The sequence below is a fragment of the Mustela putorius genome, unplaced genomic scaffold (genome assembly GCF_011764305.1).
Source record: "Mustela putorius furo isolate JIRA1106 unplaced genomic scaffold, ASM1176430v1.1 tig00000508_pilon_pilon_pilon, whole genome shotgun sequence".
In the NCBI taxonomy this organism is placed as follows: Eukaryota; Metazoa; Chordata; class Mammalia; order Carnivora; family Mustelidae; genus Mustela; species Mustela putorius.
Window position 1 is genome coordinate 20,804,506 of NW_025421402.1, and position 26,056 is coordinate 20,830,561.

At 41.6% G+C, this 26,056-nt stretch overlaps 2 protein-coding genes across 2 annotated transcripts in view; one reads left to right on the forward strand and one right to left on the reverse strand.

Annotated features, from left to right (window-relative positions):
- The window catches only part of FAM177B (family with sequence similarity 177 member B), a 47,068-nt gene extending 38,515 nt beyond the window's left edge, over positions 1 to 8,553 (forward strand). Inside the window, exon 5 of the mRNA XM_013055552.2 lies at positions 8,074 to 8,553. Coding sequence (XP_012911006.1) covers positions 8,074 to 8,193 — 120 coding nt within the window. The 3' untranslated portion in view covers positions 8,194 to 8,553. The remainder of the gene's footprint in view (positions 1 to 8,073) is intronic.
- Positions 8,554 to 8,578: 25 nt separating this feature from the next.
- Positions 8,579 to 22,715, reverse strand: LOC101672520 (flavin-containing monooxygenase 5-like). Its single transcript, XM_013055549.2, has 9 exons — positions 22,444 to 22,715; positions 21,713 to 21,852; positions 19,045 to 19,230; positions 18,483 to 18,645; positions 15,071 to 15,213; positions 14,078 to 14,277; positions 11,820 to 12,169; positions 10,191 to 10,263; positions 8,579 to 8,951 (listed from the first exon to the last, which is right to left on the reverse strand). Exons 2-9 carry the CDS (start codon positions 21,845 to 21,847, stop codon positions 8,600 to 8,602), a joined length of 1,602 nt encoding a protein of 533 aa, XP_012911003.1. The 5' UTR covers positions 21,848 to 21,852; positions 22,444 to 22,715; the 3' UTR covers positions 8,579 to 8,599.
- Positions 22,716 to 26,056: the final 3,341 nt, after the last annotated feature.

Consider the following 26,056-nt stretch of genomic DNA (forward strand, 5'->3'; position numbering starts at 1 on the left):
GTACTATTTAACCCTCGTTGATTATAAAGGAAGAATTATGATTTAGGAAATTAAATAAGCCTCTACCTTAAAGAGAGTATTGTGTAGCTTTAAAAGAAATTGAAAAAATATGAGTTGTTCTACTCTGAGCTCATTTTCCCATTCATTAAAACATGAGGATTTTCTATCCACTTAGTGAAGGCTGACATTTCATAACTCAATTATAATATTTATTAAAAATATTATAATTGATTTATTTCTGTTTATATTCTGTATCTTAGTTTATCCTTCACTGCCTAATGTAGAGGTCAGTAAACTTTTTTTTTTTTTTCTGTAAAGAGGCAGGTAAATAGTTTAAGCTTTATGGGCCATATGGTTTCTATTGCAAACTACCCCACAGAAAACAGCCATGTGGCTGTGTTCCAGTAAAAACTTTATTAATAAAAACAGACACTGAACTGGGCTTGATTTGGCTTGTGAAACATGATTTTCTGTCCCTTGGTCTAATCTTTTGAGTCATTTGTTTTATCTTCTGTAGTTAGACTTTGTCTTATTCAACCAGTTTGAGAATTTAACCCACTTATATTTATTTTTAAAAAATCACAAGTTGGACTTTATTTCCATCTTTGTGTTTAATGGTTTCCGTTTTTAAAGGGATCCATGTTTTTCCTTACTACGTGGGCAATGGTGCCTTTGCTTGTCCATTCTCTGGTCTCTAGAAAGTTGTGTACATTGTATTTGGTTTTACTGGTATTTGGTTTTACAGGACGTCTGAGCTGTTCAAACATGTTCTAGCTCTCGGAATTCCTGGGAAACTGTTCTGTCTTAATGGTGATAGGATTTCACTTTTCATCTTGAAAGTCAGGTGACTGACTTTGGCCAGTAATATGTGAGTGGTGGGGACACATTCCACTTTTAGGTGGTGTTTGAATAGTGAATACACAATTCACCATGGTCCCTCTTTCACGTCTCAACAATTTTGGAAGCAGAGATGAGCAGAGATGGAGCTTCTTCTGCAGCTGGTTGACTTCTTCTCCCTGGTTGACTGTGTGTCGATCCCCCCTGCCGACCTCACCACAGTACACATTGAAATAAACATTTGTGATTCTGAGTGGATGAAGCTTGACGGCTGTTTGAATGGTAATAAAATCTGTCATCCTGAGTGATACCTTGAAATGTGATGCTGCCATGCCAAAAATCTAGGAAAGTGTTAAGGGTCCAATTTAGAGCTGAGACTTTTGGTTAAATGACCACCTGTGAGGACCTGCAATGCTTATGATCAAGTAACTTCTAATTCTAAAGAAGGGTCTGCAAACTGTGGTCTGCAAACTGTGGCCCACAGGCCGAAACCGGCCCCACTCTCTGTTTTCATACAGCCCGCAGCCAAGAATGGTTTTTACATTTTCATATGATTGGGAAAAAAGTCAAAAGAAAAATACCATTTCACAATATGTGCAAATTATATGCAGTTCAGATTTCAGTGCCCATAAATAAAGTTTTCCTGGGACCCAGCCATACTCATCCGTGTCATTACTGTCTGTGGCTGCCAGAGCCCCCAGGCTGAGCAGCTGCAGCGGGACGGTGTCTCCGGCACTTAAAGTAGCGACTATCTCAACCTCCGCAGAAAGTTTGCTGTCTTCTGCTTTAGCCCCTGGAGAAAGAGGCTGGAAAACAATGTTAGGAATTGAGATATTGTGATTTGTAGAAATATATATTTGGTTTTCTTCCCTGGCACAGAGCAACTCAAATCCTTGGGATTTTCTGAGAGGAGAGCCATCACGTTGTCTTTTGTTATGTTAAGGAGGCGGCTTAGCTGGCACTTAAGGGTGGGGCTCCTTGCCTGGAGAGCCAACGTGAATGGAAGGTTGGAACTCTCATCTCCATCCCCCGATTTCCAGAGATGGTCTGGAGGTTGAATCAGCCACCAATTGGCCAATGACTTAATCAATCATGCCTCTGTAACAAAGCCTACAGAAAAATCCAAAGGATGGTGTTTGCTGAGCTTCCAGGTTGTGAACCAGTGCCCTCCTGCCTGCCACGTGTCTGTCCAAAAGGACAGACACTCCTTTGTTCAGAAACTTGCCCTGTGTATCTCTTCATCCAGCTGTGGGAACTGCTTTGCGAGTTCTGTGAGCCACTCTAGCAAATTAATCAAACCCAAGGAGAGGATCTTCGAACCTCTGATCTATAGGCAGTCAGACAACTGGCTTGTGATGGGGATCTGAAGTGGGGCAGTCTTGCAGGATGGAGTCCCTGGGAATCTGATGCTGTTTCTAAATAGATAGGGTCAGAATTGGCGTTGAATTGTGGGACACCTCACGGGTGTCAGCAAATTGCTTGGTGTTTGGGGGGAATCTGCACTTTGGAATTGGGGAGGGTGTAGACACAGGAGTGTGTGCTGATTGCTCTGCATGGCTCAGTACTGTAAGAAAGAAATAAGCACAGAAAAGAACTGGCCAGTTAGCAAGCAAGAGTAAGAAGAATAAAAAGAATTAAAAAATTAGGGGCTTACAGCTTAATCCAATAAATAAACTACGAAACTGAGAAGGCCTTTGAGTGACAAAGGCTGATTAAAACCCAGTCTTGGGAAGGCGTCAAATTAAGGGTACAGTCATCCCACTCATTGTTAAAACCTCTGAGTGAATTCAAGTGTCAAGGTCTAGCCTCGGCCTTGGTGCTCAGTAAAGCCTTTCCACTGAGCAGAAGAACTTGTAATCCACTCAAGATGGGGTGGGGAGGCGCGTGAAAGAGAAACAGAAGACATAGGGGTGAGTGTGGGTATGGGTGACGGGTCCGAGGGGAGAGGCTTAGGTGGGGACGGCAAAGAAGTAGAGCAAGCTTCCTATCGCTGCTTGCAGCTGGCAGGAACTGAAGAGATAAGCTCGGCTTTGAGAGTCATGCTGTCGAAAGAACCATCTGCCTGAATGAAAACTGACCATGACAGCTGGAGACTAAACATGACCCCTGGAAGGAAGGCAGAGTCCCTAGAGCCCATTTTGGGTGTGGCCCAGGAGAAAGGAATCAGCAGAACTGACAAGGGGCAGAGCCAGGGGCCCAGAGCACAGCAAACTTCCAGAACGTGCCATTAGGGCTAAGGCAGGAACACACTTCCACCCCCAGTGCTGTCCCAGAATCCCCATGGTGCAGTCACGCAGGTTGCGCGCTCCTTAGTAGGACTGGGAACTTAGCACAAGCTCCGTCTCTCTTCATCTCCATCCCAACATGTCTTAGCAAAATTTGACATTTTAGATCCAAGTTTCTGTGGCTGGTTTTTGTTTGTTTGTTTGTTTTGTTTGTTTATTTATTTGTAGATGTTATTTATTTGTTTGCAAGAAAGAGAGTGCAGGGAAGGTGCTGTTGGGGAGGGAGGGGCAAGCAGACCTGGGAGGGGCTGAGCAGAGCCTGGCTCGGGGCTCAGTCTCACAAACCTGAGCTCATGACCCAAGCCAAAAACCGACTTGGATGCTCAACCTACTAAGCCAACCAGATGCCCCTTAAATTTATTTATTTATTTAAGTAAGTTTGATACTGCACATGGGGCTTGAACTCAGGACCCTGAGATCAAGAGTTGCATGCTCTTCTGCCTGAGTCAGCCAGGCACCCCAACATTGTAATTTTTAAAAACCACGTCATTATGTAGCATTTTTCCAGAAACTGGAAAATTTTTCCAGCACTGACGTTTGTGCTCGGGACTGCACTCGGAACGGAAATAATTACGAGAAATTTCTATGTTTAGATGTCTTCAGAGAATCATTCCAGTCTCATATCATGATTTCTCTATTTCTTTACTCTTAATTTTCTCCAATTCTTTTAGTAATTTCTGCAAGGGAACCGTGGGGAGCAGTGACTGGGCAACGGTGTTGTTTAGGGACAACATGTAACTCTTAGAGTTCTTGGGTCTTTAATCTCCACACCCAACAGTGACTCAGTGAATGGCCTTAGGCCAGACTGCTGAACATATCTGTTTCATTTCTTGGGGATGAAAGGATATTAAAAACTTTCTGACCTCTGAGGGATTTTGTACAAAGTATTACCTGATGTCAAAAATTATAATTTACATGCAATTACTGTTTCTTTGAAATAGACACCATCAAAGATCCTGGATAAGCATAGAGCAAGAAACACATTTCAAAAGTATTTCTGTTTACATGGAACCCTTCCAGGGTATTTGGGTTCAGTGGAACTTGATCATTCAGGTGTAAGTGTTTACTGTGAGCCTTGACTGATGTGAGCTCTGAGGTAGGTGTTAGATGTGTAGAGGCCAATAGAGTAGGGGGTTTTGTTCCCACTCATGGGCCCACAGGCAGGGCCAGCCTCAGACAGGATTTCCTGCTACCAAGAAGGATCCCTTTCTAGGTCTCCCAGAAGAAGGTTACACTAGAGAACACCTCTGTGACTCACTTGGAGAGGGTGCTGAGCTGGTCCTCCCAGGGTCCCCATGGGTCTGGCATCTCCCATTCTGTATCTGTCTGTGCATCTGCTCCAGGAAGATTGAGCAGAAGCTGTCATTTTTCTGAAAACCCATACTTCGACATTTTTGCCAGAATTCACTCCGCATGAACATATGGAATGATCTCAGAAGTAATCATGTGGTTATAACTGTTACAGGGCAGTGGTTCTCAAACTGTGGCCCCCAGACAGCAGCAGCAACATTGCCTTGGGATTTGTTAGAAATGCCAGTTCTTGGGCTCCATGCTAGTCCTACCAAATTATAATCTCTGGGGACAGAGTGCAGCAATTAGTGTTTTCACAAGCTCTCTAGAGGAATCGGATGCACACTGAACTTTGAGGACCATTGTTGAAGGGGATCATTTGTCAGTAGGAGGCTAGACCAGAACTACCAAAAAATGAAAACAAATAAAAGGAAAAAAAAAACCCTTTCTCTATGCTTGAAATTGCTGTGTGTGTGTGTGCACACACGCACGCATGTGTTTTAAATATTTATTTATTTGAGAGTGAGAGAGCGAGCGCATGTGCACCAGTGGGTTGGGGAGGGGCGGAGGGGGAGGAAGACAGAGAATCTCAAGCCGACTCCACTGTGAGCCACAGGGCTGTCTCTCAGGACTCTAAGATTACGACTCTGAGATCATGACCCGAGCCAAAACCAAGAGATGGACTCCTCCTAACCAATTGAGCTACCCAGGCGCCCCTGAAATTACTCTTATGTGTCTTTGTTTGTATGATGAATCTCAGGAGTATGGTCAGGGGTCTGATGTGGGCACAACTGAAATATCTATCAGACGTAAATTTGAATTCCAGCATGACATTTCTGGATTAATAAAGTGAAAAAAACTTTAATAAAAATGGAAAGTTTGGTGAGGCAGAAAAACAAAAAGAAACAAAACAGACAAAAAATGAAAAATTTCACTTGCCATACAACCTATAAAAAGAAACCTTATATGCAAGCTAAGGAGTTGAGCTTGGCTCCATAGACGGTAATGAGTGAAATCAGTTTTAAGCAGGGGAATGATGGGACTAGATCTGCCTTTTAGAAATTTGACTCTGGTGGCCCTTTAGGAGATTGCATGACGAGGGGTGGAAGCTGGATGCAGGGAGCTGGGGGGTAAGAATATGGAAAATTCTGGTTCTGGTCCAGATGAGCCAAGGGAGTGGGGATAGGTGTGGAGGGCAGAAGTCCTTCCATTTCTATCTCCAAAACACCGCTTCAGGCTTTTCTGTCACCCATTCTCACATACCCCACGCTAGGTTCATTTCCTGAATATTCTAGCATTCTAGGCTGTTCTGCTCACTCATACATTGCATAATTGATGTCCTTCTTTTTTTTCCAGAAATAAACTCTTTTGCATCTTTAGAGATCCAAGTCCATTTTCCTTGTCCGCGATTCCTTCCTCGCTTCCCTTTCTCTGAGTTCTTTGCTCTGTCTTCTGTATTCCCACAGCGCTTGTTCCAATATTAGCTAGAGACAGATGGGTCCATGGTCAGGGGTTATTTGTCTGTTCAGGTGGCTAGTTTGCCCTATTAGATTTTGAGCTCTTTGAGAATAGAGTGATAGATAAAGCAGGATGAGGAAGATGGGAATTGCTATTGCATGTAGTCAAGAAAGATCTCACTTGAAGGGAAAAAAAAAAAAAAAGAAAGAAAAGAAAAAGAACCAGGGGGCCGGCTGGGGTGACTCAGTCAGTTCAGTATGGCTCAGGTCATGATCTCAGGGTCCGGGAATCGATCCCCATGTTGGGCTCTGCCCTTAGTGGGGAGTTTGCTTGGGATTCTTTCTCTCCCTTTGCCTCCCTCTCCACTTCCTGTCTGTCTCCCTCTCAAATAAATAAATGAATCTTAAAAAGAAATAAAGAAAAAAAAAAACAACCTTGTACACCTGCAAACCAAAAAGATAACCAATATAATGTAAAGCTCAGAATTTTACCAAATGGGACATAATGTTCATGAAAAAAAAAAAAAAAAGATCTCATTTAAAAAGATAACATTTGAGCCAAGACCTGAAGGAGGTGAAAGAGAGAGAGCTTTGTGGGTATGCAGGGGAAGGAGTGTTCCAGGAAAAGGAACAGCAAATGCAATGATCCTGCAGTGAGAGTAGGCTTGGCCTGTTCAAGGAATGAACGCAGAAGAGAGCAGGGGTGGGTCGGGGGGAGGTCAGACAAGTAGAGCAGAAGTCGGTTATGAAAGGACCGGTAGGATTGTTCCAATTTAGCCATTACTCTGAGTGAAAGGGAAGCCACTGGCAATTTTGGACATAATATGTCATAATCTGGTTTATAGTTTTTTTTTTAAGATTTTATTTATTTATCCGACAGACAGAGATCACAAGTAGGCAGAGACGCAGGCAGAGAGAAAGAGGAGGAAGCAGGCTCCCTGCTGAGCAGAGAGCCCGATGTAGGGCTTGATCCCAGGACCCTGAGATCATGACCCGAGCTGAAGGCAGAGGCTCAAGCCACTGAGCCACCCAGGTGCCCCGGTTTATGTTTTAAAAGTATCATTTGGCTGCTCTAATGAGAATGAACCACAGAGAGTAGGGGTGAAAAGAAAGAGTATGATAGGGAGACTATAATGATACAAAGAAAAGATGGCAGTAAGGATTAAGGTGGCAGTGGTGGAGGGCATGGGAAGTGGTGAGGTTCTGGACTGACTTCGGAGGTGCTATGTTTTGCTGTTCGACTAGATCTGGGATATATGGGAGAGAGGAATCAAGAGACTGAAAAAGGAAGCCCCTTTACACTCTTGGTGGGAATGTAAATGGGTATGGCCACGATGGGAAACAGTATGAAGATTCCTCAAAAGATTAAAAATAGAGCTCCTATATACATGATCCGGCAATCCCACTTGTAGCTAAATATCCAAAGGAAATGAAAACAGGATCTTGAAGAGATATCTGCACTCCCAAGTTCATTGTGGTGTTACTCACAAAGCTAAGATAGGGAAGCAACCCAAGTGCCCATCGATGGATGAAGGAATGAAGAGAATATGGTGTGTGTGTATGCATATATATAATGGAGTATTATTTGCATTATAAAAGAAGGAGATCCTGCCCTTTGTGTCATAATGGGGGAAACGGGAGGATGTTATGCTCAATGAAATAAACCAGACACAGAAAGACAAATACTGCATGGATCTCACTTGTATGTGGAATTATGAAAAGTTGAACTCTTAGAAACAGAGAGTAGAAGAGTAGTCACCAGGGGCCGATGGCTGGGGGGAAATGGGGAAATGTTGGTCAAAGGAACAAACATTCAGTTATAAGATGAGTAAGTTCTGGAGACCTAATGTGCAGTATGGGGACTATACTTAATAGTACTGTATGACTCAATTATTAAATATTGTATTGAATATAATACTATCAAAATTTGCTAAAAGGGTAAGATGTTAGGTGTTCTCACCTAAAAACTAAACATACCTATGTGAGATGATGGTAAGTTAATTACATTGATTATGGTAATCAGTTCACCACATCTATGTATATTTGCTATTTTTTCTTTCTGTTTCTTCTTCACATTCTCCTGAATGTTTTTATAGAATTTGTATGTTTACTGTAAAATTTGTTCAATGTTTCAATTGTTTTAATAGAAAACAAAATTATGAACATCTCCTGACTTCTATTATTTCTTCTTTTTTCCTCCATAGCATACTCCATCCCCTAAAATACCTTCAGTAATACCTGACATAACCTGGGTACAAGTAACCTGTTACCTCAATATCCATAATTCTATAGAATGTGACCCTAGTGGAGAAGGTTTCTCTTGAAGACATTTGTTCATTGTTAGCTATTCAAGATCCTTTGAAGAGATATTTTTTCCTAGCCTATGCTTTCCATGCAAAAGCAAGAATTTGCCAATTGCCAACAGCTGACAAACTGTGTGTTTACTAGAAAGGGCGGGCCTGGGAGAACTTGGCATAAAGGAGAACATCTGTCACGTTATGGAAATTAACTATACACTTCCAAAGCAAGTTTCATACAAGCCACTTCATTTGAAGTCTCTGGTGAAGAAATCTCCAATTTGGCCAAAATACTTCTACATGAGAAATTGTGGAGCTATCAGCTCATTTATTGTACTGGTCCTGTCGGAACTGAGGAATAAACACTGGCACATGCCCATCTCTTAATTAGTGTGTGTTACTGTTAACCTCTAACGTCCTAACGATCATAGGATTATCCTTTAATAATGACTGAAACGAGAACAAAGAGAAGAGCAGCACAGGCACTTCTAAGCCAAAATGGCACAGAGAAGGGAGGTTGGTCACGGGTGAGGGTGCGAGTCCTCAGGGGCTTGATGATCTGCTCTCTCTGGGTCAGGATGGCTCTCCGGGCCCCAGCCCACGTCCCTGGTCCCCGCAGACGGTACTGGTAAGGCGTGCACGGTCCAAAGAAAATTTCCATAGCCAACTTCGGATCCCCCAGGAAGAGTGAGAGCAAGTTGGGTTTCACTCCTATCTCTGAGGCCACCTCATCCATGTAATCCATGTACTGTACTCTGAGTGTGTCACGAGGGTTAGCCAGGAATCTGAAATCAGAAGGGGGAAAAAAATAAATAACTGTAAGTCAGATGACACCCCCCATCCCTCCAAGCACAATTTCTTCTAAACATCGGTGGACTTTGTATGAGGGGATAATCCACGGGAGAAAGAATGAATAGCTATTGAAAATTTCTCAGGCGTTCTTTTTTTTTTTTTTTAAAGATTTTATTTATTTATTTGACAGACAGAGGTTACAAGTAGGCAGAGAGAGAGGAAGGGAAGCAGGCTCCCCGCTGAGCAGAGACCCCGATGCGGGGCTCGATCCCAGGACCCTGAGATCACGACCTGAGCCGAAGGCAGAGGCTTTAACCCACTGAGCCACCCAGGTGCCCCATCTCAGGGGTTCTTAACACAATATTCATACACTGTATTTTTCATTCTCAAATCCTTGCTGGGGTCTTGGATAGTCATAGGTGGGGTTCAGAAGATTTTTGTCATATTAATGATACTCTTTTCTGAAGTCTTTTGTACTTTGGTCACACATCTGATTCTCATTCAGGATATAGTCTCATGTTAGTAAACTGGTGGGAAATACGAATTATACAGGCCAGTTATTCAGGTAGATGTGACACTAATTTCATTTTCAGTATTAGTGAAATGTAATTCTTGGCCCACCTTCTTAAACCAGCTCCTGGATAACAGACTACTCTTAGGATGAACCCTTTGATCGTAGAAAACAAGCTGTGACATCCACATGGTAGATTCTCAACAGGTATTTGTTGCATAGAAATACACTTCCAACCCCAATGGTTGAGAGTAATTTTTAATTAAGAAGATTTGGTACAACCTACAAGCCTCTGATTTCATGTCAGAATTTTAATTGGATTCTGTAATGATTTGCCAACTCATTTCTCACATTGATTTATCTTTCCAACTCCTTAGAAGAGTGAACAACCCTTCATTTCATGTTTGCATTTCATACACTTTTGCACTTCTTAGGCTATGCTATGACATAAACTTATAATTGTATGCTTATATCGCATTACAAGAATTTTAAACACAATTCTGAAGTTTCCACACTGGATTATTCTGTATCCATTCTTCCCACACATACTCCATACATTTATGTTATGCTCGATTAAGAAGAAATGAAATTGATACTTGAGATCTCATCTAGGCAAATACACTCAGATTCTATGATGAGAAAAATACAGAGCATACTTGATAGGCAAACCATTCCACTTAAACGCTTTGAACTGTCTTTCACCAAGAAGCAAGTTTCTTACTCTTTTTCAATTTTTTTCCTCTTCTTTCTTATGTCATCCATCATGCCCCTCACCGAAGGTAATTTGTTCAATCCTAGGAAAGAAAGAAGATGAAGTTCCACAAGAAATGAATACCCTGAGAATCTGTTTGGTAGAAAACATCACAAATGAGTTAGTACAAGACTAGGGGAGATGGATCCAGGAGTTACTCTGGAATGCCCTCCATTCATTGTTTAATCAGGCATTCAATGCAAAGGCATATCCTTTAATGAGTTTGCACCTTGACTAGTGGAGACCTCAAAGCTCACAATGGAGGATGGACTGAAGGGAGCTGCACCCAACTGACAAGACACAAAGTAATGTGTGTGTGTAGTTCCTTTACCAGAATATTCACACTGGGTGTCCTTTAAGTAGTGAGTTACACTTGTTGATTTATGTTATGAATTCCTTTACAAATATATATTGTATCTACTAATAGTAACTCACTGTTTCCCGATTGTTGTCATTGGACAGAGATTTCATCTTAATTCCATCTTAACTCATGGAAGTCACCTTCCTATAATTCTCCTTCATTTTTTTGATGAGTGACATCCTATATTTTGAGAAATACAGAATGTTCCAGAAAATATGGGGGAATTTTTAAATGAGAAACAAACAAGCAGAATTATCACAATGTAATTGACATCATTTCATAAAGTTAGGTTTCTTGTTTTCCTTTTTTTTTTTTTTTTAAGATTTCATTTTTAAGCAATCTCTACACCCAACATGGGGCTTGAACTCACTACTCTGAGATCAAAAGTTGCATACCATATGCATACCTACCATAAAGGTAGGGTTTGAATCTGTCTTCAATTCATTCTCAACCTTAGAATTAATGATGTAATAAATAATAATAGTAGTTATAACAGCAGCGGCTAATCTTTCATTCAATATTTATTGAATGTCCATAAAAGTCAGGGTGTTTAATTATTCACTTTTACCACCCTGCAAAGTATATATAAATATTCCCATTTTTATAAATGAGGAAACTGTGGAGGTCAGGGAACACGACAAGATCATACAGCCAGTACATGGAGGGGCTGAGTTTTAAGCCTGGGTTTATCAAAGGTCTTTATTTCCTGTCTATACTCTGGGTTGAGATCTTTCTTCTACTGCCCTCACTTCCTATACTATCTACTGTCCTGAAGTGCTCTAAAGAATTCTTTGCCAACAAGTGGTCACTGGTTGATATGTAAAGTCATGGTTTCTAAATCTTCATTTTTTAAAAAAGATTTTATTTATTTATTTGACAGAGAGAGAGATCACAAGTAGGCAGAGAGGCAGGCAGAGAGAGAGGGAAGCAGGCTCCCTGCTCAGCAGAGAGCCCAATGTGGGACTCGATTCCAGGACCCTGAGACCATGACCTGAGCCGAAGGCAGAGGCTTAACCCACTGAGCCACCCAGGGGCCCTAAATCTTCATTTCCATACAGGAATCCTGAAAGTTAAATAGCGATCAAATCCCAAAGTAACAAATCTCAAGCGGCACAATTTCAGATACTGTACAGGTTAACCTCAAACTATGTTTTGCAGCAGAAGAGATTTGCAATGCCTCTGAAATCACACTATCTGGATGGTCATCTTTTCTAAACATGCATAAGGTGAGCACATACCCTTGAATACACGGACGGCCCATCGGCTCTGGAGCTCTGATGTGGGAATGGTGGCTCCCGCTGGTTGGAGAATGCCAATGAAAGCCAGGGTTGGTTTCTCCAGTTGAGGAGGGAAGACAAATTTAAACATGGAGCGCTGGCTGTCCAGTACTGTTGGATTATTTTCCAAAAAGGGGAAAGAGAAAGTATATCCTGTGGCAAAAATAACAACATCGAGGTCCTCTTCTGTGCCATCTTCAAAGATGGCGGATGTCTCTGTGAACTCCCTAACATTTGGTTTTATCAGAACTCTTCCAGATATTATGTGATTGGGTAGATCATCACTGAAAGTAGCTTGATGGCTCAGAAATCTGAAGAATAAAAATTGAAATCCAGAAAAATTAATATGTCTTTTTGGAAAGGCATTGAGTTCAGAAAATACTTTAAACATTTTTTTAGTTGACTAAGGAAAAAAAAAGACTGACATTTTTGTTTTGTAAAATATTTCCTTGACTCCATACTTTCTTGGAATTTTTACTGAATAAACATTTTGTATTTATTAGAATGACAATAACATTTATTTAATGCTTACTATAAGCAAAGAGAAGATTTTGAAATGTGGTATGTAAGTTTATACCAGTGATCATATTAATATCTCACTTCTTTAAACAATTTTCTGGGGGAGAGATTTTTTTTTTTTTAAAGATTTTATTTATTTATTTGTCAGGCATAGAGGGAGAGCAAGCGAGTGAGCACAGGCAGACAGAGAGGCAGGCAGAGGCAGAGGGAGAAGCAGGCTCCCTGCTGAGCAAGGAGCCCGATGCGGGACTTGATCCCAGGACGCTGGGATCATGACCTGAGCCGAAGGCAGCCGCTCAACCAACTGAGCCACCCAGGCGTCCCTGGGGGAGAGATTTTTAAAAGCAGTTGGTGGAAGTGTTCATATTAGAATAGCAAAATCAGATCATATTCTGATTTCCATTTATTTTGAGAACCTACATAGCATTTTTATAAATTTTGATGACATTATTTAATACCATTAGTAGTCTCCCTGCTTCCACCCTGACTCCCTACCATTTCTCCTCCACTCAGGAGCAGGAGTGATCCTTTTAAAATGTCTGATTATATCCTGATGAGTATCTATATCACTAAAAATGAAATCCAAAACTATGTCCATGCTGTAGCCCTAAAAATCTCTCTGGGGGCACCTGGGTGGCTCAGTTGATGGAGTTCTGACTCTGGATTTTGGCTAATGTCATGGTCTCAGGACATGGTCATGAGATCCAGCCCCACCTTGGGCTGTGCGCTTGGTGGGGAGTGCGCTTGGAATTCTCTCTCTCCCTCTGCTCCTACCTGGCTCGTGCTGTGCCTCTCAAATAAATAAATAAACCTTAAACAAAGTAAAAAATAAAATTCCCTCTGTGACCTGGCCCCTACCTATGTCTCTGAACTTATTTCCTACCACTTCCCCTCTCCCAGTGGTCTCACTGGGTTCCTTGCTCTTCCTTGAATAAATCATGTTCATTCTGGCCTTTGAAGTTGGTGCTTCTTATGCCTAGAATGTGATTCTCATCTCAGATGTTCTCTCAAGACTCACCTCCTCACTTCCTTTAGGTCCTCATTCAAAGGCTCTTTCATCATATAAGCATTCCAGAGACATCCCATCTAAAAAAAAGATTCTTCTCCCCAACTCTGCTTGCTGTTTCTTCATACCACGTATCACTCCATGTAATTGCATTATGTTTTAACCAGTTGGTTTCTCCCCTACTAGAAAGGTGGCCCAGCAAGAGCTAGGACACTGCCTGGCCTTGTCCTTCTACTCTCAGTATCCAGATACCTACTTGATCATAGTAGGAACTCAGAAATATTTATTAAGTTTATGTAGGCTGTACGCATAGTCAATTTTATGTGCTTCCACATTTATACCTTGCAACAGATAGATAGATATATAGATAAATAGGGATTACATTTTGCCAACATAAAAAAAAAAGAAAATATTTAACTATACCAGAATTAAAAGGCAGAGGCAAAATTACTTCTTTTAAAATCCTAGAACAAGGGCACCCTGGTGGCTCTCTTGGTTGGGTGTCTGCTTTTGGCTCAGGTCACGATACCAGGGTCCTAGGATGGAGCCCTGCACTGGGCTTCCTTCTCAGCTGGAAGTCTGCTTCTCCTCTCCCCCTCCCCCTCCCCACTGCTCATGCTCTCCCCTTCACATGCTTGCTATCTCTCTCTCTCAAATAAATTTTTTAAAAGTTTTTAAAAAATCATAGACATACCTGTGTTGAGGGAGCAAACCATAAACATCATGGTTAAATCGAGCATTTAATTTATTCTCTATCCATCTGTTGATTAAGAATGTAGGGCAACATTTGTTGAGGACAGCCTTAAAACGAGTGAAGAGAATAGTGTCCACAGGCATTCCATAATCCCAGACCCGGTTCCAAATCCACGCACCCCGCCTTGTGCTGAGAAACACCTAGGAGAGAATGCAAATGAATGAGAAACAGATGCCTCCCAATGTAAGACTTTCCTTTCCCAGTTTTTCTGATGTCTCTCATTTGGCTCATGATAAATGGATAACAACTATATTGACTTGTTCTCAAAGGCAGATAGACCAATAGATACAGGCAAACACACTTATACAGATGGACACATCTGACTTGGTTGCCATAGTCCCAGAGAGCTCCCCATGCCATCCTCTGGACCTCACTCACCATCCTTCCTGTGCTTTCTTCAAAGCAGTGTTTAAAGCCTGCTTTGGAGAAATCTCTTACATTGCAAATTCTGGACAAACACAATGATGCAAGAAGGCTAGCGATCAACACATTCCCACACACTGTCCACCTGCTAATTATGATATTACAGAATTTTGAATACTTAGTTAATACGTATCCCTTGAAACCTAAGTATGGAAGGAATCACAGTAAGGAGATGTATCATGTGTCATGTCAGTAAAAAATAAAGGGATTTAGAGTGGCTTTCTGGTAGTGTTCACATTTGTAACCAGTGGCAGAGCTGGTGAAGCCTACACGTTCTGGTAAAAATAAACCATATGATGGTCACTAAAGTTTGAAATTTTTATTTTTATTCCATTCTCATTTTTTAAATGTATTGCCAAGATGTCCACTGAGAAAACAAGTGTGAGGAGGTAATTAACAATCAGGATTGAAGCAGTGTATGGGTACCCCTGACATATTTCACTCAATGTTAATAACTCAGAGGGCTCTGGGCAGGGTGCATCTCGGGAAAGAAAACTGTAGGAACCAAACCTGTGAAGCTACGTGACTGAGCTCAACAGCCAGATCAGCTCCCGAATTCCCAATGCCGACCACAATGATTTTCTTCCCCCGAAATCTCTCTGGACTCTTGTATTCCCAACTGTGGATATATTGACCTTTGAACCTCTTGATTCCTGTGGGCAAGAAAGTATTGCTCAAGCCTTGGTCATTATTTCACATTATTTTTTAAAGATTATTATTGAACTCAAAGTCCATCCTACTTCTCCTTTGCTTTTCTGCAAATGCTGGGCTGTGGACTCTGTCTCCCCATCATCAGACAGAATAAATCCCCATATAGTTTTGTTCTACACCTCATGTTCCGTGCTTACACTCAGACGTCTAATGCCTGCTTTCTTTTTCCTTTACTTGTGTTCTTTACTTACTTACCTTTTTACCTACTTAACCCTGCCAAACCTTCAAAGAAGAGTTTGTCTCCCATTTAAGTAGTACATCTTCCTCATCCTTCATCCTTGTCATTTACAACTGCTGCTTTGGACCTACTTTCCTGTCTTGCTTTCCCAACTCAAGCATCATCCTTGTCTGGATGTTTTCATCTCTTCCTGGGCCAAGAACCCTCTTCCCACCAGCACTATTCACTCTGATCTCCAATGGGGAACAAATGCTCCACCATCACCCACCAGGATCTGAAACTAAGAGAATGTAGGAACTTTGTATTTTTGCCTAAAAATATGCTTGTATGCCCAAGCCATAAAAGCCGGTTGATTTTGCAGCACTTCATCCATTAAAGAGCACTGAGGTCTGGACATAAGGGCTTCATTTGTTCCTCTTGTGATGCTGAACAGCTCTAGTCCCTCCTGACTGAGGGTCAGTCCTTGCCCTGTTCCTTTCTCCCTACAGAATCTGATCCCAAACTCCAGGTTTCTTTTGGAAGCAGTTCTTCGATCCTGGCATGGGTCTGATTGTTCCCAAACTCCATCTTTGCAAGTTCAATAGTCCATCAAATTTCTCAGTGTGGTTATTTCAGTATTCCCCCCTCCCCTTGGTCCCACTGCAATTCCTCTCATTTCTTGAAGACAACCCTTTTTTTCTCATTTTTATGAAACAACGAAGATCTTAAGGGAGTATCTCAACACCTACAAGTTACTGTGTGTTCATGCATCCTTCCTCTGCCATCCTTCCTCCATCTCCTTTCCCCAGGAGGAATTATTTCTCTTCTATTCCAAAATGAACCCTTCGCCCTATGGTTAAAATGTGGGGCGGGGGCGGGAGGGTTAGGTCAAACAAATATAGGCACAGATGTCAGCTTTTTTTCTACTAGTGACATTTGCAATACGTAAAATGGAAATGGTTGCACTTCGCTCATAGAAATGGTATAAGGATCCCTTAAAATGTTCCTGTATAGTACTTGAGAAATAGGTTTAATGCTCTTCTTTCAGTATCTTTAATCGCAGCCCACCCTCTCCCATTTTTAAGGAACATCTCTTCAATCTTGTTACCTTGTTACCTCCTCAGTCTTCCTCCCTCATACAGGCAGAATCAGGTCTTCCTGGAGTCTTGCCTGTCTCTGGAAATCACAACTCAGTTGCTCTGACCAACAACATTGAGAGTTATCCTCGACGCCTCTCTGTTACATCTCACATCTGGTCCATCTGCAAATTCTATCATCTCTATGTTCACATCTACTCAGGATCTGAGCACTTCATTATATCTCCACTGCCCACCCCCCCACCGCAACCCCCACCCCCGTTCCAACCTACTATCCTTTCTCATCTGCATTTGTGCAAGAGCCTTCCCCTGGTTTCCCCACTTCTGCCTTTACCACTTCGTTCCCTGGCTCTTCCGGACACTGCTGTTGAGCAGATTAGAGCACGCATCTCCTCTCTGTGAAAGCTCCTACACCTCTTACCTCACTCAGAGTCAAAGCCAGAGTGAAAACCATGGCTCACTGTTCACTCTCTGACATCACCGCCTTCCCACCCCTTCCGCTCCCACGACAAGACACATGACCTGTGAGACTCACTCCCACATCGAGGCCCTTTTACTGCTCTTCCTTCTGTGTGGTGTGCTTTCTCCCCCTACCTGCCCAACTCCCTCAGTTCCTTTGGGCATTTGCTCAAATGTCCCTTTCTCATGGAAACCTTCCCTGGCCACTTTATCCGATCTTGCATTGCGACCCCCATCCCTAAAAGCCTCCCACTTTTTCCACAGTCATTGTCTGCCACACGTTTATCCCATTTTTTGGTCTGTGTCCATCTCCTGCATGCACACTCCACAGACACAGAGGTTTTGCCCGTTTTGTTCTCTACTGAGCCTCTGGACGATTGGTGTTGGATGGGTATTTCTTGACTGAAGATTGAATGAATGAATACAGGAATATTTAAATTTCTAACGAACTAACCAACTAATAGGTTTCTCTTCACCAGTTTTAGCCTCTCTCTCTTCTCAAACACTGGGAACCAGACACTCATGATGATGGAAGGGGCGGGGGGTGGGGAGAGTCTAGAATTTCCTGAAAGCTCCAAAGGAGTCTCAAGTTCAGTCCTTTCTGAGAAGACCAAATGTATGTCCTGTACCTAGAGATGAACAGGGAGGTGCTGGGCAGGTGGATCATTCCCACACCATTCCTTATATGCAAGGTGCTTAAGCTTCCAAATAGTAAAGAATAACATGGCAGTAGCTTCTAAGATGATTCTGTGGCTATTTATAGTCATTATGTTATGCATATAAGTAGACATCCAGAAATAAAGCTAAATCTTAATATATTTTCTGTTGCTTTGATCCTACTATTTACTTGAAACTATTTTTAAAAAATTCTCGTCTATTTATTTAAGTCGCCTCTAACCCAATGTGGGGCTCAAACTCATGACCCCAAGATCAAGTGTCCCATGCTCTTCCAGCTGAGCCAGCCAGGTGCTCTGTGTTTACTCCAAACTCTTACCAACACAAAGCAACTCCCACATTTTGCTTTCCAGATGTGGAATGATGTAGCACCTTTCTCTTAAAATAGCCCAGGACTTGTGGTAATAGTGTATTAGTAATTTTAATGTTTTTAAAAAAAATTTTATTTATTTGTTTGACAGACAGAGATCACTAGTAGGTAGAGAGACAGGCAGAGAGAGAGGGGAAGCAGGCTACCTGCTGAGCAGAGAGCCCGATGCGGGGCTCGATCCCAGGACCCTGGGATCACAACCTGAGTCAAAGGCAGAGGCTTCAACCCACTAAACCACCCAGGCGCCCCAGTAATTTTAATTTTCAATTTTATAACATTATGTATTATTTGAACGGACCTGGAAAGAGCATGCTTTGCTTTACAATCAGAAAAAATAATATTGATTTTGAAAATAAGGGGACTTTCAGAGTTATAAACTTTCTTCAAAAATAACAGTAAGCAGCAATGATAAAACTCCACATCACCAGTGCCTGAGCATTCAGTATGACATACCTGGAAAGTTCTGGAGTGGCAAGAAGGGGTCGGTGTAAAGGCCAGTGCACACCATAATCCCATCAAAGACATAGGATTCCTGCTTCCCTGCGGCCTCGATGATGACGTCCCACTGGCCCGTGCAAGAGAAGTCGGAGCGCTTCCTCACACTGCGCACCTTCGACTGGGGATGAGACAGACTTGGACTTGTGACCTCTCTTCCCGGTTGCCTCCTGTCCCAGAGCTTTGGGCCTCATTGAGTCACATTGGTTATAACTACTCTCCTTTGGGGTTTCCTGAAAGGTCTTTGAAGCTACCAAGGCTTTCTTTTTTAAGTAGAGATGGAGGCCAGTGTGTCCCCGGCCGTGACCCTAAATGTAGTTGGTGGTGAGTCAACACCAGGTGCGTAGTCTCACGTTTCAACCAATCCGTCAGACTTTCTCCTGGAGGAAGTGAGGACGGAAGGTCTTGCTGACTGCTCTGGTCTCGTAGACCTAAGCTCCCAGACTGATCCGGTGTGCCTTACTGCCCCTCACTCTGGTCTGGCTCTTGACTCTCCCCTGAGACTCCCTGCCCCACTTACCAGAAACCGGATGTGCTTTAGTAGGTGAAAGTGTTGCACGTACATCCTGAGGTACTCCATGATTCTGGAGTTGTGCAAGTAGTTGGGGAAGTGATCAGGGAACGGGTAATCGCTGTAGGTCATCTCCTTCGAAGTGTTGCTGGTGGCAGATTCGTAGATGCTTGGCCTGCCACTCTCAGCCTTCTCCTACGGAGAAAAAAAAACGACGTTCCCTGTCTTTTAGAACACAAGAGTAACAGTTAAAAAATTCATTCCTTTGTCAAATCATGGCGAATTCCTTCAAAGAAAGTAAAGTGGCTTTTGCAGTACCTTCGCTAAGAGATAAGATCCTTTGTCATAAATGGTTTAAAAGAACAAAGAATTTTGTGGGGCAACAAAAAGAAAAATAGGAAATGATGGAAAGAACACAAAAAGGACATGAGAAGAAAAACGTCTTTAGAATACCGGAGAGTGAAAATAGGCAGAGGAGGATGGGGCTTTCTCTCTGCCAACAGAACTCCGTGGAATCGGAATCCTGGCCAGAGGGCATCCGAGACCCCTCCTTGTTTGTAGTGATGGGGAGAGCGCCTTAGTACAGGAGGCTTTCTTTTTCCATTTCTTGCTTTTACTGGCGATTTTTTTCTAATTACAAAAGCAGCACATGTTTATTACAATTTTGTAGGAAATCACAGAGATGAATCTCATTCTTAATCACTTTATTATTTATTTATTTATTTATTAAAAAGATTTTATTTATTTCTTTGAGAGAGAGAGCATGAGCAGGGTAGAGAGGCAGAGGGAGAAGCAGACTCCCTGCCAAGCAGGGAGCCTTACATGAGCCTGGATCCCAGGACCTTGAGATCATGACCTGAGCTGAAGGCAGAGGCTTAACCGACTGAGCCCCCCAGGTGTCCCTTGATGATCACTTTAAATGTTTTGATATATATCCTTCTGGTTTCAGTCTCTCTGTCTGGTTTCAGTCTCTCTGTATTATCTACTTATCTATATGCATACAGACAGGAGATAGTATTTTAGCACTTTTAAATGTCATAGTTTATAATTATATAAATAATATAACAATATTACATTTTATAACTATATAGCTGTATTTGATAGTATATAAAGGTATACTATATAATAATATATAAAATATACTATATAATAGTATAGAATTATATAATATATAATCATATCTATTACCTAATTCAATCCTGTGAAGCACTTTATTGTCCTCATTGTGCAGGTTATAATAGGAATCCATACAACACACTCTATCGGTTACGTGCGTTAGCAGCCATTTCTGAGTTTTCTTTTTTTTTTTTTAAAGATTTTATTTATTTTTTATTTATTTGACAGAGAGAGAGATCACAAGTAGGCAGAGAGAGGGGGGAGGCAGGCTCCCTGCTGAGCAAAGAGCCCGATGTGGGGCTCGACCCCAGGACCCTGAGATCATGACCTGAGCAGAAGGCAGAGGCTTAATCCACTGAGCCACCCAGGAGCCCCAATTTCTGAATTTTCTTAAAACTCAGGCTAGACGGGCACCTGAGTGTTCTTTCAAGCAGGGGGCCTGCTTCTCCCTCTCCCACTGCCCGCCTGTGTTCCTTCTCTGTCTGTCTCTCTCTGTCAAATAAATAAATAAAATCTTAAAAAATAAAAATAAAAACCAACCAAACAAAAACCCAGGCTAGATATCTAAGTAATTTAAGGCTAAGAAAAAAAAATACACCATCCCTTAAAATGTGTTGTTTACTCTTAGAAGAATTTATTAGAATCCAAAATATAATCATCTTAATATATGTACACAGAAAACACAGTTGGGGAAGAGATTAATTTTTTTCTGTATCTTTTGTATATTATTGGTGACATAAAGAATCAGTAATGCAGGTATTCTGAATATTCTAAACTTGAAGCCAGGAAATATGGAATCTAATTCCTGCTAAAGTATATCAAGTTTTTTTTTTTTTTAAGATTTTATTTATTTATTTGGCAGAGAGAGGTGAAATCACAGTGAAATCTGTGAAAATTCTGTGAAATCACAGAAGCCAGGGACAATTTGTTTTAAAAGGCATTGGTTTTTGACCTTTTTATTTTCTTTTATTATTAAAAGATTTTATTTATTTATTTGACAGAGAGATACACTGTAAGAGAGGGAACACGAGAAGGGGGAGTGGGAGAAGGAGAAGCAGGCTTTCTGCTGAGCAGGGAGCCCGATGCGGGGCTTGATCCCAGGACCCCGGGATCATGACCTGAGCTGAAGGCAGATGCTTAATGACTGAGTCACTCAGGTACCTGGTTTTTGACATCTTTAGATCCCCCAGAAAGCAAGAAAATTTAGCACAGGAAGTTCATCTGATTTGACACCGTGGATTGGTTACAACAGTGAGAGCAGCTTTCTGGAAACACTGGTATGCCCATCAGGTAACGGTGGCGGAGACATGACCCAGGGGTGAGACAATGCAGAGTAAGCACATGTTTCTCCTTCAGGAAGCCAGTCTATGGAAGGAGGAACGACTGCTGGAGTATCATCCTTGGGGGAAGGAAGGATTACGATTCAAAGTATAGGTACAGGCACTAATACAAATAATACTTAGTAGGCTAGTATCTGGGGATAAGAATCTTCGCATTCCTATTTCCCAGATATGGAAAAGATGTCATCACACATACGGAAGCACAGTGTATTCAGACTTACCTTGTATCTCCACAGTCCTCCAATGTCGTCGCTTCCCTCAAAACAGGTGGGCTCCAGTCCCTCCTCCAGACAGGTCTTAATGGCGCCCAATCCACTGACCCCAGCACCAATCACTGCAATTCTTTTTCTTGGCATTGTGTCTTGTATCAGGGAATTTATTAGTAGAAAATTAGATTTTTATTATCATGTAATTTTTTTCTATAGTGCAAGATCATTTCCCCCCTAAAATTGCTAGCTAATGCCTTTAAGAAATGTCCTACTCAGTGTTGTTATCCAATTCAAAGTCTCTCTCAGTGACAGAAGACCCTGCTTCACACCAGACTTTCTTTTCCAAGTACAAAGTAGATTGCTTTAAAAATAAATATATATTTGACTGCTGAAGTTATACACACACACACACCTTTCCATACACAGATTTTACCCAAACTGACTTTTAATGCCTTCCGCTAGTACTATCTGCTTGCCGAAACACTCATACTGGGTATCCCCACAGTTTACTTTTGATTTAGGCCAGAGAATTCCTACTCTTCCCTGGGACTGGGTTGGAAGTGGGGGGGGAGGGGGAGAGAACTCCAACAGAACATTTCATCAAGTAGATCTCACTCATCACCCTCTTCTTGGGGCAGAGCACAAGCTACCCGTGTAAATGGCCTTCAGAAAAGCACACCCACTGCCTTCATACCAAAGGTGCATCTTCTGCCATTCACTCATTCAGGAAACATTTACCGTACCTGCTGTGTGACAGATACTACTTTCGTTGAGCGAATACAGCAGCAAACAGATCTGACACTGTTCCCTGAAAACAGGTGGATAAAAAGGAAGTAAATCGGTAGTAAGAGGAGGAGGATGGGGAAAAAGGAAGCAGGGTATTGTTTTCTATAACACGGTCAAGGAAGGACTCCCCGATGACACTGAAGCAGGAAGTGAGAGACCAAGTCTATTTCTGAAAGAGAATTCCAAGCAGAAGAGTCTGAGGCAGAAACATGCTGGGCACTTTTAAAGAAAAGCAAGGGGAGATTTGTGAGTGGGTGCCAAAAGGGTAGAGGGCATAACGAGGTCGGAGAGGAAGCATTTGCTGCCGGTGTCAGCATCAGAATCAGTCTCAGAGGTCAGAGCAGGCAGCGCACTTTCTCAAAGGAGGGAGCAAAGGAAACACACAGACAATACCAACAGGTACTGAGATGCCACTTACCACCGAGTGCCTCTGAAGACACTATCCTCCTCACCCTATCTGCTCTCCGAGATTGTTTCATTGTCTTCTGTTCAGCTGAGCCATGAAGAAACAGAGCCCTTCCATCCTTTTCTTTTCTTTTTTTAGGAAATAGAGTTTTCTTGGGGCACCTGAGTGACTCTGTAGGTTAAGAGTCTACCTTCGGCTCAGGCCATGATCCCAGGGTTCCAGGATCTAGCCCCACATTGGACTCTCTGCCCCTCCCCTGACTCATGCTCTCTCTCTCTGCCAAATGAACAAATAAATAAAACCTCCACTAAAAAACAAAGGAAATAGAGTTTTCTCTTTTTTTCCCCTAAAAGTTTTATTTTATTATTTACTTGACAGAGAGAGATCACAAGTAGGCAGAGAGGCAGGCAAAGAGAGAGGGGGGAAGCAGGCTCCCTGCTGAGCAGAGTTTCCTCCCGATGTGGGGCTGGATCCCAGGACCCTGAGATCCCAGGATCTGAGCCGAAGGCAGAGGCTTTAACCCACTGAGCCACCCAGATGCCCCAAGAAATAGGATTTTCTCAAGAGAGGTCTCCTTCACTATCATCTGGCAATTTTCTCCCTGTACCTTTGTTCTTTACTCTGAATTTTTTCTGAAGGAGAAACTGAATGGAATTCTGTACTGCATTTTAGTGAGTTTATGTTATAGTGGATTAAGGCAGCTATTAAAATATGAGACTATTTTTTTAGTCTGAAGTTCCTTGGTAAATTCTTTTAAATTAAGGCTTATTAACATAATGCCGTACCACTGACGTGTTGCTACTGCTTGAAAATTTATCCAGAGGCTATGGGCAATGAGTTTACCCAATGACAGCAGCAAAGACCCAAATAATCCCCCTGAGTACAGCAGTTAATGCGTAGGTTTTCCAAGCACTTAGCAGGACTATAATATCCACCAACACCCTGGGTCACAAAGTAGCAGAATGAGAGCATAGTAACAAAGAAATCACTATCCACAGAAAATACAGGGATAACGAATATTGCATTTATTAATTTGAAATGTTGCATTTATTACTCCAAAATGTAGATCCAAATACATAGTGCCCATTTTTAAATGCCAAGGCTATTACGTTTCACTGGGATATGTACATTTGTTCAACAAATCACCTCTCAAATGTCAAAAATATAGTCAAGTATTTCTCTCCTAGGTATTTAAATTCCCTGGCTGTTGAAATAAAAGGCTATTAGCACAGGCAATCTATGTTTAGTGTGTCGTGGGTGCATCCTTGATCATTTATACCCTCTTGTGCTTCCAGCAGCTCCCCTTAAACTCCAGTATTCCATCCCCTAGGTCTCTTTAGCCCCTCATCTGAAACAAACCCAAGTGAAACCTCTGTGGGTCAGATCTCTCTCCAAAGTGTAGCAGAGGCTGACGCCAACCTGTCTTGTTCCCCGCTGGAAATGGTAATGAGTTGCTTTTGGAATGAAGTCTTGGTCCATTTTTCCTTCCCTTGTGACCATCCCATACTCATTAGCTAGCCTTTTTCTTTTTACTGTGTATATAGAACACAGGGTATTTTTCTAATCATGCAGCTATATGACATACAACAAAAATATAAAAATCTCATTAAGCCCCAATGTCTTCAAGGAAATAAAGGTCATAAAACTAACCTGTAGTAAGAAGAAAAATAAAAGCCGATTTGCTCCCGAAATCTCCTGGCACCGAGGTAGAGAAATAGACTCCTAATTCCGTGTCTTTTCGGGAGACTACTGGCTTCTTCTTTGCTCTTCCCAACACTGAGGTAGCCCACCAAGGTGAGTTTTATGCAATGACTAATTTGCAAGAACTCCGCCCCGTGTCTCTCTCCTTTCCACCCAGCTTTTAAAGTTGGGGTTCAGGTAAGAAGCTGGCATATTGTCAAATTTTCAAAACATAGTAATTGTGTTGGTCTCACAAAGTCTAATTAATCAAAGTTAACAAGAAGCCCAGAAGGAATTTCTTGAAGACAGTATACAGCTTGGAAATTGAGCTATAGTGAAACTTGAAAAACATGTGGGAGAAATTTCAACTTCTTAGATGATAGATAATGAATATAAAGTCATTTCGGTTGATAGAGCATTATCACCAAAGCTAGAATAGGATCTGGGAGCGATTGACCTAAAACATACACGTACATGACTTTTTATTTATTTCTGACTAGTTTTTTAAGGTAAATTCCTACATCTGTGATGGCTGAGTCCAAAAGCATTTGAGGAACAGTTTTTCAGATCTCTGATACATTGTTTCTAATAAAGATTTAAACAGTTTCATGATGATTAAAAATGTTTGAAGATACCCTTTCTCTCCTCCTTGCTAATTACATAAATATTTCATTTTCTTAATGGATCTGCCATTCGTGGAATATCAGTGAGTCTAAACTCCATTCATATATTTTTGGTGCATTTGTATTTCTTCCTTAGTGAATTTGATGAATATCATCTCTACATTTTTCTACTCTTTTTGTTCAAAGAAGTCTTTTAACATTATAAATAGGAATGTTTTCCCTCTCATACACTTCCCAAATATTTTCTCTTGTTTTGTCATTAGCTTTTAAAAATTACATAGACCCCCCCCCCCATTTTTACCAAATGAAATATATTTTTCTTCCTTTACAGTTACTGGCTATTGGGTCATACTCTTAGTCTTCCCTATCAAGACTGTAAAATTATTCATCTATATTAATTATGTTATTTATGGTTTTATTTAATTTTCTGATCCTTCTAGAGTTCAATTTTTTTTTTTTTTTGAGAGAGAGTGTGCACAGGTGAGTGATTAGGGGAGGGACAGAGGGAGAGGGGGAATCTTAAGCAGCCTCCGCATCAAGCGTGGAACCTGACATAGAGTTCAGTCTCACAACCCTAAGATCATGACCTGAGCTGAAATCAAGGGTCAGACACTTATGCCACCCAGGGGCCCTCAGAGTTCAATTTTGATAGAGTGTGAAGTAATACTTCATGTGATCCTTTTTTCCAATAATCACCAGGTCCTTCTGCCTATTTTATCAAACAAGACATCCCTCCCTTATTATATTAGAAATGCCAGTTTTATAATATTCTCAATATTTATATGTTTATCCTCAATATACATCTATTGTAGATATTCATTTTCTGTCCCACTATTGCTTCTTTTTATTCAGATATCAAGA